Source organism: Cynara cardunculus (genome assembly GCF_001531365.2).
Source record: "Cynara cardunculus var. scolymus isolate 2C chromosome LG 12, CcrdV1, whole genome shotgun sequence".
Taxonomy (NCBI): Eukaryota; Viridiplantae; Streptophyta; class Magnoliopsida; order Asterales; family Asteraceae; genus Cynara; species Cynara cardunculus.
In genome coordinates, this window is record NC_037539.1 from 19,564,534 (window position 1) to 19,578,336 (window position 13,803).

Here is a 13,803-nt window from a genome sequence, read left to right on the forward strand (position 1 = left end):
TATACCTATTCTTTAGTTGATGTAACATGTTTCAACTCCATTAATGTCAATTGGTTAGGTATTTTCATCTATGTTATAGATTTTGGTACCCAAAATGCCCTCTTTGATCACTCTCTTCTCTTGGGTTCAAAAAATTTGAGAATAATGGCTGTCAAATGAAATCCAAACCTGGTTTCTAAATTTTTTTCATTGAGACAGACCCTCATTGTGAATTTTAATATTTGGAACTTTTTTTTATAAGTTTCTGATCTACTTGGAAAGCACCCTGATCTTATGGAAGGGTTTAGCGCATTTTTGGAAGCGCTATGAAAATATAGGTAAATGTAAAACTATCTTCTTGACAATTCCATAGTTTATCTTTTTCTTTCTGAGAATTCCTTGATTGCCACTAATGTATCTGGTTTGCAGATGGATTCCTTGCTGGTGTTATGGAGAAAAGTACGTGTTCTTATTTATTGTTTGCCTTTTCATCTATTTAATTGATTCTACTTTCGTGTCTCCCAATTTTTCAATTTGTTCATTGCCTCTCTCATTTGTGGCAGAATCATTATTATATGACTGGCATGTATCCAAATCAACTAGGACAAAGAGAGGGAACTTAGGCATGAAATCGATGCTGCCAAAGAGGACAGGTACAAAGATAAGTATTGGGCGAAATCTATTCAAGAACTTGACCTCTCCGATTGTCAACGTTGTACTCCCATTTACAGACTTCTTCCTGATGATGTGGGTCTATTGCAGTTTTATCTTTTTTCTTCTTATCTTTGATCATCTGGGATGAAGCACCAATGGCACATAAGTTTTGTTTTGAAGCTTTGGACAGAAGTTTGAGAGACATATTTACAACAAGATTTCTCAATAGCAATGAAAAAACTTTTGGCGGACTTACTGTTGTTTGTGGTGGGGATTTTCGCCAAATTTTGCCCGTTGTTCCAAAAGGAACTAAAAGTGACATCATTGATACTTCTCTCAGTTCATCCTACTTATGGTCATATTTCAACGTTCTTGACCTTAATCAAAATATGAGGCTATATGATGGAGATATATCAGAACCTGAAGCTTGTAAAATAGATCCTTTTGACAAGTGGTTGTTGCAGCTAGGAGATGGTTCTCTTTATGATGACATTTAAGGAGAGTTAATCAAACTTCTATCTGATATCGTCCTAAACCAATGGGAGGACCCAATTCAATGCATGATTCAAGTTGTATATCCATCATTGTTGGATAATTTTGACAACTCTGCATATATGAAAGAAAGAGCGATATTGACACCAAATTTATAGCAACGGATTTTCAACCATGTCACAAGTTTATTGGATTGTTTATGGTAGAAAGTAATAGGTGGCTCTCTCACCTAATAATATATTGATTTGACAGTAATTATTTATACAATATACTTTTATTTCTCACATGCAATATATTACACGACTATATTATTCTTATAATAAGACAATCAAAAGCATAAATGTTAGTTCTACATTTACCGAATGTATTTTCTACCATTTCACAATGTAATAGTGTGTTCATAACAAAATATGATCTCTAAACTTCTCATTTAATAATTTCTTAAATTACATACTCCATCACAACCTAAAATTCTTTTACACTACATATTTATTTTCCCCTAACCAATATATTGTAACTCTCTTTATGCTTACAAAACTAAACATTCGAACATACAACTCTACCATAATTATTGTGATACTTTTACCACTTTATATTTAATACAAACTTCTTGATGTTTATCTTCATTAAGTAACAATGACCGCGGTAAAATTCCCTAGTTAAAGAGAAAAGACAATGAAATTGTAAATTCCTCTTTAAATAGAGGGACAATTACATAGGAATAATGATTTAGTTCATAAATAACTCTAAATGCTTTTGACGAGCCATATTGTTCTTTTGAGGGCCATGACTTGGTTTTCAAAAACTTTGATTTTATATGAGTCATGTGTAATCTGAATGGGGTTTTCAAAAACTTTGATTTTATCCCAAATTTTGAGTTCTCATGACTCCAAATTTGAAACCTATGTTCGGTATTTCGTCGAATCAACAAATCCTATAAGAGATTAGCCTTGGGTATTTTTTTGAATCAACGAGGTAATTTGTGTTTTCATGTTATACATTATATCAGTTTATGTCTATCTCTATCGTTACAGGATTTTGACGATAGGACACTTATCCTACAACACATATAATTTATCAAGAGAGATCTTAATTATGTTAATAAAAAAAAATTAATATTTGTTATCACATGAATAATAAAGATTCTTGTAAAATCTATAACGACCATTTTAAAAATGAAAAACTGCATCAAAATGAAATGTATTTTTTATTATGAGGAACCTTTAGACAAAAATCTCAAACAATAACTTTTAATATAAATAAATTGAGGATGGAATTTTTTATGTACAAACTTATAATACGATATGTGTTCAGAAAGTTGAATTAATTGCATAAAAACATAGTAATTCTTTTAATTCTATAAAAAAAACATAATACATTTCTGAAAATGGAGATGTTGAAAATAAGTTAAAATGTTTTGGAAAAGCAATGAAAAAGGCTAATTTCCTTTTGTCCATAAAACACTACTTTGTTGTTGAATTTATATATTTGTTAATTAGAAATCATTACAAGAATACACATCCACTTTATATGAAAATAAACTGACCATATTTTTAAGCATTAACGTTCTTATTTGATAAATGTGGTTTTAATAATACATATACTAGAATGATATTCGCGTAATACAACGAGATACATTTTGATTTTAATATTTTATTTTATTTTTTTATCTCAATCGATGTTATAATATGGTCTTATCTGATTTTGAAAAAGCGATGATGTTTTTTTTTAATAAAATATAAATTTGAACATATCATAAAATTTTGACAAAATTATATCGATTTTTGCATCAAATTAACTATTTAAAATTCCTCATTTTTTGTGTAATTTTTTAATTATAATTTAATTTAAATTCAATAACGAAGTAATTTATATTTAGTTTAGTAATATAATTTTCTTATAAATAATAGTTAATGATTTTGTTAGAACTCGATAATTATCCTAATTATATTTTGTATTTTAAAATGAGATGTTTATCCTCTATTTGATTATATTTATCCGCAGTTAGTTACACGAATTCGAACATGAAGCTTTAATAAGTTGTACTTATGCATAATTTACTTGTAATCTTGAATTGTAAGTAATATGCATCAATATATAGTACTTCATGCATAAAAAATGATTTTTAAGAGTTTTTATCAAATGTTTATAATATAATAAAGATACCAAACTAAATTAAAGTTATTAAGGGCCGGGTATCTTAAGCATGGATAATGGATTAACGTCTTTTTCTTATTTACTCCATGATTTCTCTACATCATCACTTTTACAAAATATAATTATTTTTCATTTTCAATCCAACGATAATTTCTTTGTAATAATTTTCAAAAAAATCTGATGTTTGCATCCAACAATTTCAGAAAGATGAACTCTTGATAGGTAGGTCTGATTATTGTACTGACAGAAAACAGATCGACCTTGATTCATAAGTCATTGAATTCCCCAAATAATTAAAGCATTTTGACGATTTGGTTTGTATATCAAATTGAAGTTGGAACTCATTTTTGTCGACCGAATCGTTATTGGTTGATTCATGTCGTTTTTACGAGCAGGTTGAATATGTAACAGTAATATACAATATACCTCTCCAGTTACAAACTACCAAACCACACCAAACTAACACAGTATATCTCACTCGAAGATGAAGTATTAAGGTAGGATGTATGCAAATCTGACCTCTACCAAACCACACGAGCCTAGTATATAACACCAAAGCTTTTTACAACGTAAACATCAATTGTCATCTGTCCAACTCTTAATTTTCTTATATAACACCATCACAGGAACCAAATGATACAAAATGAACGGTTTTATGATTCAAGAAAGAATGAATCTTTTGTTATTAAACCGAGTCTACGCCTTCCACTTGCTGTCGGGCCAGGTATCTCTCTCTTCTCTCTTTCTACATGGATCACAAATAATGCAAAACGGAACGTTAGCAAGCATACAAACGTATAAATAGTGCTTGAGAAAATGGTCTCCAGATGTGGATACCTAATATATACAATAAGTTTTAAATAGAAATGAGAGCTCACCCATTCGTCTATGACAAGGCCTTCACCGACAATTTTTGTCCCGATTTCTTCGGGTGGTTTCTTGCGGGATTCGAGAGCAGCCTCAGCCTCCACTAATTGTCGCTTCAATTTTTCCAGGGCCTTGAAACATAAAGGAATAGAGGTCAACAACAACAAAGTCCCATAAAAGTTACAACATTGTCTTTAAGCAATGCAAAATTAAACCAAATGAGCCTAGTATATCCCACCCTGAGTGGCATCTGGGGTGCAGAGCTTTTGTTTCTGTGAAGACCCTCAGTTTGTGAAAAGTGTGCAAAGAAGGCAAAGTTAAACGATGAATATTTAAGATTAAAAAATAAAAGCAACGAAACTCAAGCCTACAACCACTAGATTTGAATTCTCAGTCAAATAACCATTGATCAAGTGACCAGTGGTAGAGAACTACAACTACCTTTGCATGATTATGAACATTAAGGGGCTGTTTGGAGCATAGGAATTGAAAGGAATTGGAATGTCCAATCCTTTGACCAAATTCCAAAAGAGTGTTTGGTTCATGGAATAAGACTATGGAATCCTTTCAATTCCGGTCGATTCCTTCACGCACAGATTTTACAATTCCATGGCAATATGCTAGGATTTCAATTCCTTTCTTACAGATTCCTTTCCTAATCCAATTCCATGCAACCAAACGCAATCACAAGGCATGGTCAAATTCCATCAGATTCCATTCCATTCCCACAAAGTCAAATTCATTTGATGAATTCCAATTCCATCGAACGCCGGTCCGTTTGGTTTGCAGGATTGTTTTTGAGGGATTTGGACTGGAATAGATTCGAAATCATTGGTGAGTTTGGTTTGTAGGATTTGAATTCCATTACTTATAAATAATTATAAAAATAACTAAATTACATTTTTTTAATCGATTATTACAAAACAAATGTTTTTTAACATTTTTTAAAACCTTATTTCATACAATCCCACGAAATTCCGTGAAATCCGAGCACCCCTAAGGATTTCAAAATCATAGGAATTTCAATTAAATCCTAGGATTTCAATTAGGACAATCCGATAAACCAAACATGTGATTGGAATAGATTTGAAATCCAAATCCTCCCAAATCCGTTCCATTCCTACAAGCCAAATGCCCCCTAATAGAAATAGTTGAGCATTACCCAAATGTCCAAAATACCCTTTTGACATGACAAAATAAAGTGTGACAAGCAGGCAGTAGATAAAAGAAACAATGCCAGGAAATATTTTCAAATGTTGGAGTACCTACTTCTCATTTCCATTAAATTTTTTATTTCTTTTGTTTTGGGTAACCGTGGATGTGTAGGCCAACTTACACGCACCTAAACCAATCCCATGGGACCCCGAAGATGTTTCCTGATGACCTATGGAGGAGCCCAATGCTACCCACTTGAGCTGGCCCTCAAGGTTTTAAGTCTTTTTTATTTCAATAAGCATGGTTACAGCCTTACAGGCTAAAATAAGTATTTTACTTGGTGCCATTTTCTATAAAGACTTGGGGACAGCTAGGTAATTTTAGCTTAAAAGTTATTCAAGAAGGAAGCATTTGCAGCTGATCTGAACAATCCCATAAGAAAAATTGTTGGAGCTTTCATGCAATGGAAGGGGGTTAAAGAAAAAGTGCTCTGCATCCTTGTTACTTGTACATCCAAAAAGAATGCATCATAATTTGGACTTACGGGGCTAGGACGCTCCACATCTAGAAACACAACTTGTAATATCTGTTCCACCGCCACTTGATCTTTCTGCTCGTCAAACTGAGTCAAGACAGAATAAATTTTATTTAGCAACCATTTGGAGTATATCCGTAATAACTAAAACATCTTAAACCATAGTGAACAAATCTTTCCTCGACTGGCTGTGATATATTCCTGTATTATATCAAACACATTACACACTGCTTGTTTTAAACTAAGTCATCTTTGTTACTTTCTGTTAACTACATGTAGTATTCAACTGAAAACTCCATAAGAGAAACATTATAATATAATAAATAAGTATCGTAATTGTTTGTAAATGAATATGCATAATTCAAAAGTGTGGAAGTTGTAAAAATGGTGGGGAATTTTTTTTATTTTGGCTTAAGTTATTGGTAGGGTCAAAAAGATAGAAACTGATTAATGTTACAAGTGTAAGATAAAACTAGCTCTTCGGAAAAATAATGCTACTCTGATTAATGTTGGAACTTGATCTCCAATCCCATCAGCCATAAATCATATAAAGAGAGAAAGGAAGTACATATTGAATGAGGGTGTAGAACTCACTAGCTCAGGTACATAATCCATAATCCCTTTCACTTTCAAACTCATGATTTTGAATTTAACCTTTCTCTTTTGATCCATTGGTTTTTCATTGTTCTCTGGAAGCTCCACAAATTTAAAAACTATCACAGCCATCAAAACAGAAAAAATGAATCTTGTAAGCAATAAGCACAGGAAAAGAGGCTAAATTCATTAATAAATAAATAAAAATCCATCAAACAACATTGAATTTTCCAAACAATATAAACCGTCAGAATGTTTGATTAAACATGTATACCAAAGTTCATTACCAGTTGCAATAATACTCTCGCCAGGAGCAAGAATAGCACCGGGAGGACGCATGAAACAGCTTTTTGGCGCAGTTGTTTGAAACTTCAGCAATACAAGAAAACAACATATATCAGATGAAGGTACAAAACACAAAGTTGGATTTGAGTAAAAAGAAAAAGGTTCATGTACCAAGTAAAATTTGTGACATCATACTTTATGAAAAATACATAAAACTAAAAGCAGTCCAAAACAAGTGTATAGTCATACCTTAAAAGCTACATGAGACTTGCTGGTGTTCTTTATCTTAATAGCACTTTGGACTTGCTTGCCAGGTTCATCTAGAAAGTTAAAGACCAAAATGAAATGATATGTTATTAACCATACAGCTAAAGCAATAAAAAGGTAATATTTTCAATTTCCGTAGGTAACATAAAACGATAAAAGAACCAACTATAAGCATCGTAAATAAATATGATAAAACTAACAATAAAATGGATAAAATCAGCCTAAAGGAGCACTAACGCATCCACATAGAAACTGGAGACGCCAAAATGCTCCAAAAAGAAAATTTGGTAATTGGAAGTACATAAATCGCAAGTATAAGTTGTGAAGCAAACATAATTCGATTTTCACGAGTTGCATGCATATATTAGTTCATAGGTGATCATAATTCATACCATAAAGACCCGAGATAGTACTCATCCATGACCATGACATATGCATCACTCATACTAGTTGGAAGATAAAGATCAAATAACTCATACAAAAACAAATCTGTCTAGGGACCTCTGCACACTCATAATGTAGCATGGATAAGCCATGAAATACTAATGAACAACTTATCACAGTAATATAACAATACCAGAGAAAAAGAAAACCAGCATCCATAGAGGAATTTGTTTTATTTGGTTTCTCTACAACTTTGAGGAACATTTGAACCACCTTTGACATGTTAACACCCCCTACATGAAACTAAGCCATAAAAAGTAGGCCCCAGTTGCTTGAATTTACGACTAATTTAGACATTGTACTCTAGCAAGAACAACTTGCTCTGTCAAAACCACATACTGCTAAATCTAGTTATCTCATTCTTGTATAGTGTGTTTTCATTTAATTTTTTCATGAACCTAAGCTTTCTTAACTGGAAAAACATTTGGCAAGTCAAGATGCCTGATTCTTGTTTCAGGTATTGTAGAGGTTTATGAAGCATGCAATTGACAATGCAATGTCCACTTCCCTTTTATTTGACTCTTGTCATCCAAAATGGTCTGCTGCTGTAGCATGTGGTCCAAGAATGGTGTTCAATTCTGATATATCTCTGGATGCCAAAGTCAATGTGCTGATCGAATAACAAAACTGCAGTTCGTATCTTATAAAATCTACTCAGCTTGTTGACTTCAGCTTCGCTATTCCTCTTAAGAATCCAAAAGAGTAGAGCTTCTGAAGGCAAGCATAGTGCCAAATATTCATGGCATCAGTTTGGACTTTCAGAGTAGGAAGCATCAAAAAGTCCTGGTGGACAGTTCTCAAAAATAGATCTAGTTTTCCAAGTTGTTTTATGTCTACATGATTGGCTCTTATGAATGGATTAAACTGTTAACACCAAGGACCATGTGGGGAATGCTGCAAGAAGCTGACACAAGCAATCATCTTGTTGCTGAGTGTGTTTTTAGTAAAGTTATCATAGGTATCCTGCTTCATCTTAATCAAGGAGGTAATAAAGATCACCAATTGGGATTTAGAGTGGGAGTGTATAGCTGGGAACTACGAGGTACCAAAATCAGTTTTAATTCAGAAAGATGAAGCTCGTAGTTTATTCATGCAGAAAGAAACAATGAGTTCTTTAAGCATTAGATGGTTGTGAATCCTACTGCTATAATTACGCAGGTTGTACATGACATATATAAACTGTATTTTGTAGAGTCTGGGGGTAGGATGTACACAAACCTTACCTCTATCCCAAGGGGTAGAGAGGTGGTTTCTATGAAGGACTCCAGCTTGTAAGACAAAAATTAAAAGAAGCAAAAGAGCAAGCTACAGGTGGGAGTGTGTGCAAACAAGCAATGGATACAAAACAAACAAGGCAACACGTGAACACGGACAAATATGAGAAAAACAGGTTAAAAATCACAAGGAAACATGAAGCACACTCCTGACAACTACTAGTACAAAAATAAAATTTAAGACTAGTGTACAATAGAATGGTCACATGAGTAGATACAATCATAGATATGATAAGCAGGAAAAACTAAGACAACTATCTATCTCATGTACTGCCACTGCACTACCCCTCCCCTGTCTCACCGTCAACTTCTCCAAACTCCCTCCTTCCATCCATGCTACAGGTCCCTACCCATAGTCTGCTACCCTTGTACCTACATCTCCAAGAGCTCCTATCAAATGTCATTTCCTCAGAAACGTCTAAGGCCGCCATGTCCATTGTAGTGGAGTATTAATCATAATTTGCTGAGATAGGTAAGTAGCTTTCCTTGGGGATTGTTCAAGTACAGGTTGTGTGGAGGGTCTCTATCGCTAAGCAAATCTCATGTATCAAGAATGATAAAGCTACTTCTGAAGTTAGAAAAATTATAATCGGATGAATTTTTTCTTGCATTGTCAACATAATATTTAATTGTTGACTTTAAGATGAGACTATCAAAAAGTACTTGCATAAATTAATCAATCAAACAGAAGTCCTTGTCACAAACACCACGGGAACCACATGCATCTTTAGATAAAAATCTTCAACCCTTTTCTTCTGTCAAGAATAAATCTCATTATATTTCCAGTTTTCCAGTTCCTTAATGCATTATAATGAATGATCGCCACAACTTTGTTATCAGTAAAACTTCTTTGATCCATGCAAACAATATGAGGGATGGACGTAGAGCACTTTAGACACGTTTTCTATGTTTATACCAGTTGCTTCTCCTAAATTAAAGTATCAATCGTCTACATATGAATAGCAGCACATAAAGATTTATATCCATCACATTGATGCTAGATGTTAGATGCTCGAAAGGATATCTGGTTTTCCAGCTAGATTATTACCACGGGTAGCAAATCCAAGTCAGACCATCTTTTTTTCATAAAGCACCGACTCTGGTCTATGTGATTCCTTACATAAGAGAACAAGTAAGCATGTTTGTTTTTATATTTTGTTAGAAAATGGATAACGATAATTGGTTACAAGTTACAGCACTTGCTGGGGTTACAAGCTACAACCCTTGCCAATATCAAATGGTTATCACATCTACAGAATATCATTGCTAAAAAAGGAATTTGAACTTTTCAGAAACAAGGAATAGTTTGTCTGCACTCTAAAGTAGAAGTGAAAAGGCGCTTTTAGAAGTTTTTTTCCTTTTTGGATATACTGACTTTTAGAAGTCAGAAAACAAACTTGCATTGAGACTATTTTAACAAGTATTGCTAACGTGCACCAAGGCCTTACTAGAAATATGGTTTCTCAATTCTCCCTACACTAATTGCCAACACTAATATAACTGCCGATACGGCACAAGTATGATACCCAGGCACCAGCAGAAGTATGGTTTCTCAATTCACTCTACCACTACTAGCCAGCACAGACACAACTGCTGATAGATCAGAAAGGCCTTTCATAATTCTTCTACACAGTAGTTGCAAAGCATGCCACCCAAAGGCAAAGTGAGATTCAGCATTCAGGCCTCATTTTCATTGATACAAAACTTAAATCAATCAAGGGAATTCTGCTTTCAAGTTATACCCACCTTTATGTTGCTTAAGATAAGAAAAGAGGAAAAAGTATCCGTTCAATCCCATGAAAATCACAACTGACCTTGACGCATATTAAGAGCCTAAAGGAACTCTCTATCAAGACAATATAAAGCAAAAGTATGTTCAAACATCTCTTGGTTTTCAAATTAAAATAAGTTTTGATCATCAAAACCAATATCATAAATACTTTGTAATTATTACAATAGAGGTAAATAGGTAGTATAACTTGAAAGTTTGCCAAAGAAGAAAATTTGAAGTTATATAGAAGATTCAAAACTGAAAATTGTTGCAATTTTCATGGCAAGGAAGGATTGTATACTTTTCTGCTTTTATTTTTCTTAAAAATGGTCCAATACATATTATCCCTGATTCCACTCTGTATTTATATTCTTTGTATGAATTAAGATGTCTCTTTGTTGTCTTATTGATCAACCCGCTTTGTGTTACTTCTTTCTCTGCTTTGATTTTTAATATTAAGATTCTGAAGTTCTTTGATGTAGTTTTGTTTCATTAATAATCAACTCTTTCAATTTCCTAGTTATAACTAAAACCTATGGGTCATATATTTTCATATTGATTGGTCAAGAACAGACATGCTTAGCTGCATTTTATACTAAATATGGTAAAAAAAAACCATATTGTTATAACCTACGTGTGGTCCTAAGGATTCAGGTTACTTCCCTGATTTTGACAGCTTATTTAATCCTACATGGTTATCCAAAAACAACTCCCCTTGTAGTTTATAATTGTTTTCATTACCAAACCAGGTGGCCCCACTCTCACATTTCTCTGCCGCTGTCTATGACTAATTCCATGGATCTAATAATAGATAAATTAAAAAAAAACTCATGATTTGTTGACCCATGTTTGTAAGAAACATAAAAGTCAACTTAACCAAGCAACTATAAGAAAGGTCTGTTAAGTTTTACAGGCCATTAATTCCAATTCCTCGCTAATAACTCGTGTGTAATATAGATTTCATAATACAATCAGTTTAAAAAGAAGGAATTACAACCCAGGTATATTGATTTGATAAGAGAAAGGCATGCACAACCACTACTAGTGTTGGCACAATCATATTTAAGTAAATCCATTGGTTCCCGATCGAATTGACAATTGATACAGGAAGAAACCAATTAACATCATCGAATTTATTAAAAGCATTCTTAAATGTCAAAATCTTCAAGAAGTAATGTGATTCGATTTCGCTATTTTCAAGTCACAAACAAAAAAAAAACAAGTTTTTTAAAGAAACTAACATTTAAAAACAAAAAATTTGAAGTTAGTTGAGAAAATCAAGTAGATCTCATGGACATAACAACAAATAGGTCGGATATAGAACAAATAATGCTAAAAGTCGGTAGTTATTGGAGAAAAGGGAGCAGTAATAAAGGCGAGTGTTCATACAGGGAAAATAGAGCTTATTTCTCGGATCAAGTCGAAGGCGACGCCGTGTTGGAAGCAAAGATCTAGCCACCGATGAAACGGAGGCGGTGGAGCTGGAGCTATAGTTATTGTTGTTGTTGTTGTTGTGAGGGTTGGATCCTTCAATTTGGTAGGAAGAAGACGATGAAGTTGTATGCGTAGTACTAATATTTGTGCTCCGAAACGGTAGCTTAAATAATCCCCAAACTTTACCGCTGCCGCTGCCGCCGTCCGGCGAATGTCTACCGTCAACGATTGCCATCGGTCAATCTCATCAAAACATAAGCGTGTTTTCAGTCTTCTTATTAATAAGAGCTTCTCTCTTATAAAATTCTTCCCTTTCTCTCTCTAATATTTTCATTTTGCCCCCTTTCACTTTCATTTGTTGACAAATTTGGCTTCTTAATTTTGAATTTTGTATATCTCCATACTAAGCAGCTTATCAAATTATTTGTATTGACCAACTATTTTACTCAATCATTAGAGCATCCACAAAGATGCTTGTTGCCAAGTTTTTTGGTTACATGGCATTATGAGGAAAAACATTGATAAAGAAAAAGAAAAATTAATTCAAATAATCATTTTTGTCATTTAAATTGGTTTCATAGTCAAAAAAATTTCGTGTTTATCTAAATGTCACTATTTTATAATATTTAAGTCCACAATATTAGTTAAAAGACAAAAAAATCAAATTCAACCAGTTTATCATCGCAATTACGAACCTGGTAGCCGTAAATTGCATATTTGAGTTGAATTTGATTCTTTTTTCCTTTTCACTAATATTGTGAGGCTAGATATTGTGAAAATAGTGACATTTGGTAAAAACTCGAGAGAGAAATGCTTATGAGACCAATTTAGGTGTGAAAATGGTCATTTGAATCAATTTTCTTTTGAAAAAAAAAAATATTTTTTATTTATACAATTATAAGTTACGTTTTTTACGTGAGTTATAAAAAAGTTCAAAAGGTTAATGAAAAAACTCTACTATATTGAATGCTTTTAGTATTGCATCAATTTTGTTTATTATAAAGGGTTTTTATAAGACCCTATCTCATCATATATGGGTGTTCAATGTCTAACATACATAGTATAATCCCTTTAAACATATTAAAATGTCATTATTGTTTCAAAAAATCTTTCAAATTATATGATGTTAATATAAAATGATCAGACTAAATAACAAAATTATAATATGGTCTAAATAATCTGTACAATTTAGACTTGTTATGACTTCAAAGTTCAAACTATGAACTAATATAAAATTAAAAAAAATCCAAATATAATTTAAGATACAAGTAAACCAAATGACGATCTCCGCTAACTAATAATATGAATATATGATCATAGTTTTTAATTAACATCATAAAATGATATAATCTCAAAACACAAATACAACTATACAACTATGTATTATATATATGTGTGTGTGAATGTGTATGTGTGTGTCACCAAAATAAAAATGAACCGCAAATTGGACAAATCTGCACGGTTTGGCTATTTCTAGATCAAACTGTACCACCAAACCGTCTAAAACATCGAAAACAATCCAATTTAATTGGGTTTGACCGTTTTTCATGATCAATCGATTTTTCTTTTTAACTGGCAACATGTCCCATATTTACCTTAGGTATACACCATTTTTAACAACACCTCATTTACGTTTGTAATGTAATTATATGATATGTTATTATTTTCTTATATTTCTATTTTGTTCTCAATCAATGCATCAAAAGTTTTTTAGTTATATATAATCCCACTTCTCATTTATATGTACAGAAGTGAGTTAAAATAGATTGATATAAAAAAACCATATATATATATATATAGAGAGAGAGAGAGAGGGGTTGGTTCAAATAGAAACCAACCATATGGTACAAACTATGGAAACCGATCTTGACCAATCACATTCTTTCTTCACTTTA

The 13,803-nt window shown here is 32.6% G+C and overlaps 1 protein-coding gene across 1 annotated transcript; it reads right to left on the bottom strand.

Moving 5' to 3' along the window:
* Positions 1-3,802: 3,802 nt before the first annotated feature.
* LOC112522671 (vesicle-associated protein 4-2-like) lies at positions 3,803-12,191 on the bottom strand. The gene is made up of 7 exons (XM_025131952.1): positions 11,864-12,191; positions 6,968-7,038; positions 6,721-6,802; positions 6,434-6,552; positions 5,849-5,926; positions 4,161-4,280; positions 3,803-4,027 (listed from the first exon to the last, which is right to left on the bottom strand). Exons 1-7 carry the CDS (start codon positions 12,141-12,143, stop codon positions 3,968-3,970), a joined length of 810 nt encoding a protein of 269 aa, XP_024987720.1. The 5' UTR covers positions 12,144-12,191; the 3' UTR covers positions 3,803-3,967.
* Positions 12,192-13,803: the final 1,612 nt, after the last annotated feature.

Excerpts from the sequence above, each read along its gene's own strand:
- LOC112522671 (XM_025131952.1), bottom strand. The coding sequence starts at position 12,143 with ATGGCAATCGTTGACGGTAGACATTCGCCGGACGGCGGCAGCGGCAGC. Across the intron at positions 4,281-5,848 it reads ATGTGGAGCGTCCTAGCCCC|GCCCTGGAAAAATTGAAGCG; the intron begins GTAAGTCCAAAT and ends TTATGTTTCAAG. Across the intron at positions 4,028-4,160 it reads GCCTTGTCATAGACGAATGG|AAAGAGAGAAGAGAGAGATA; the intron begins GTGAGCTCTCAT and ends TGATCCATGTAG.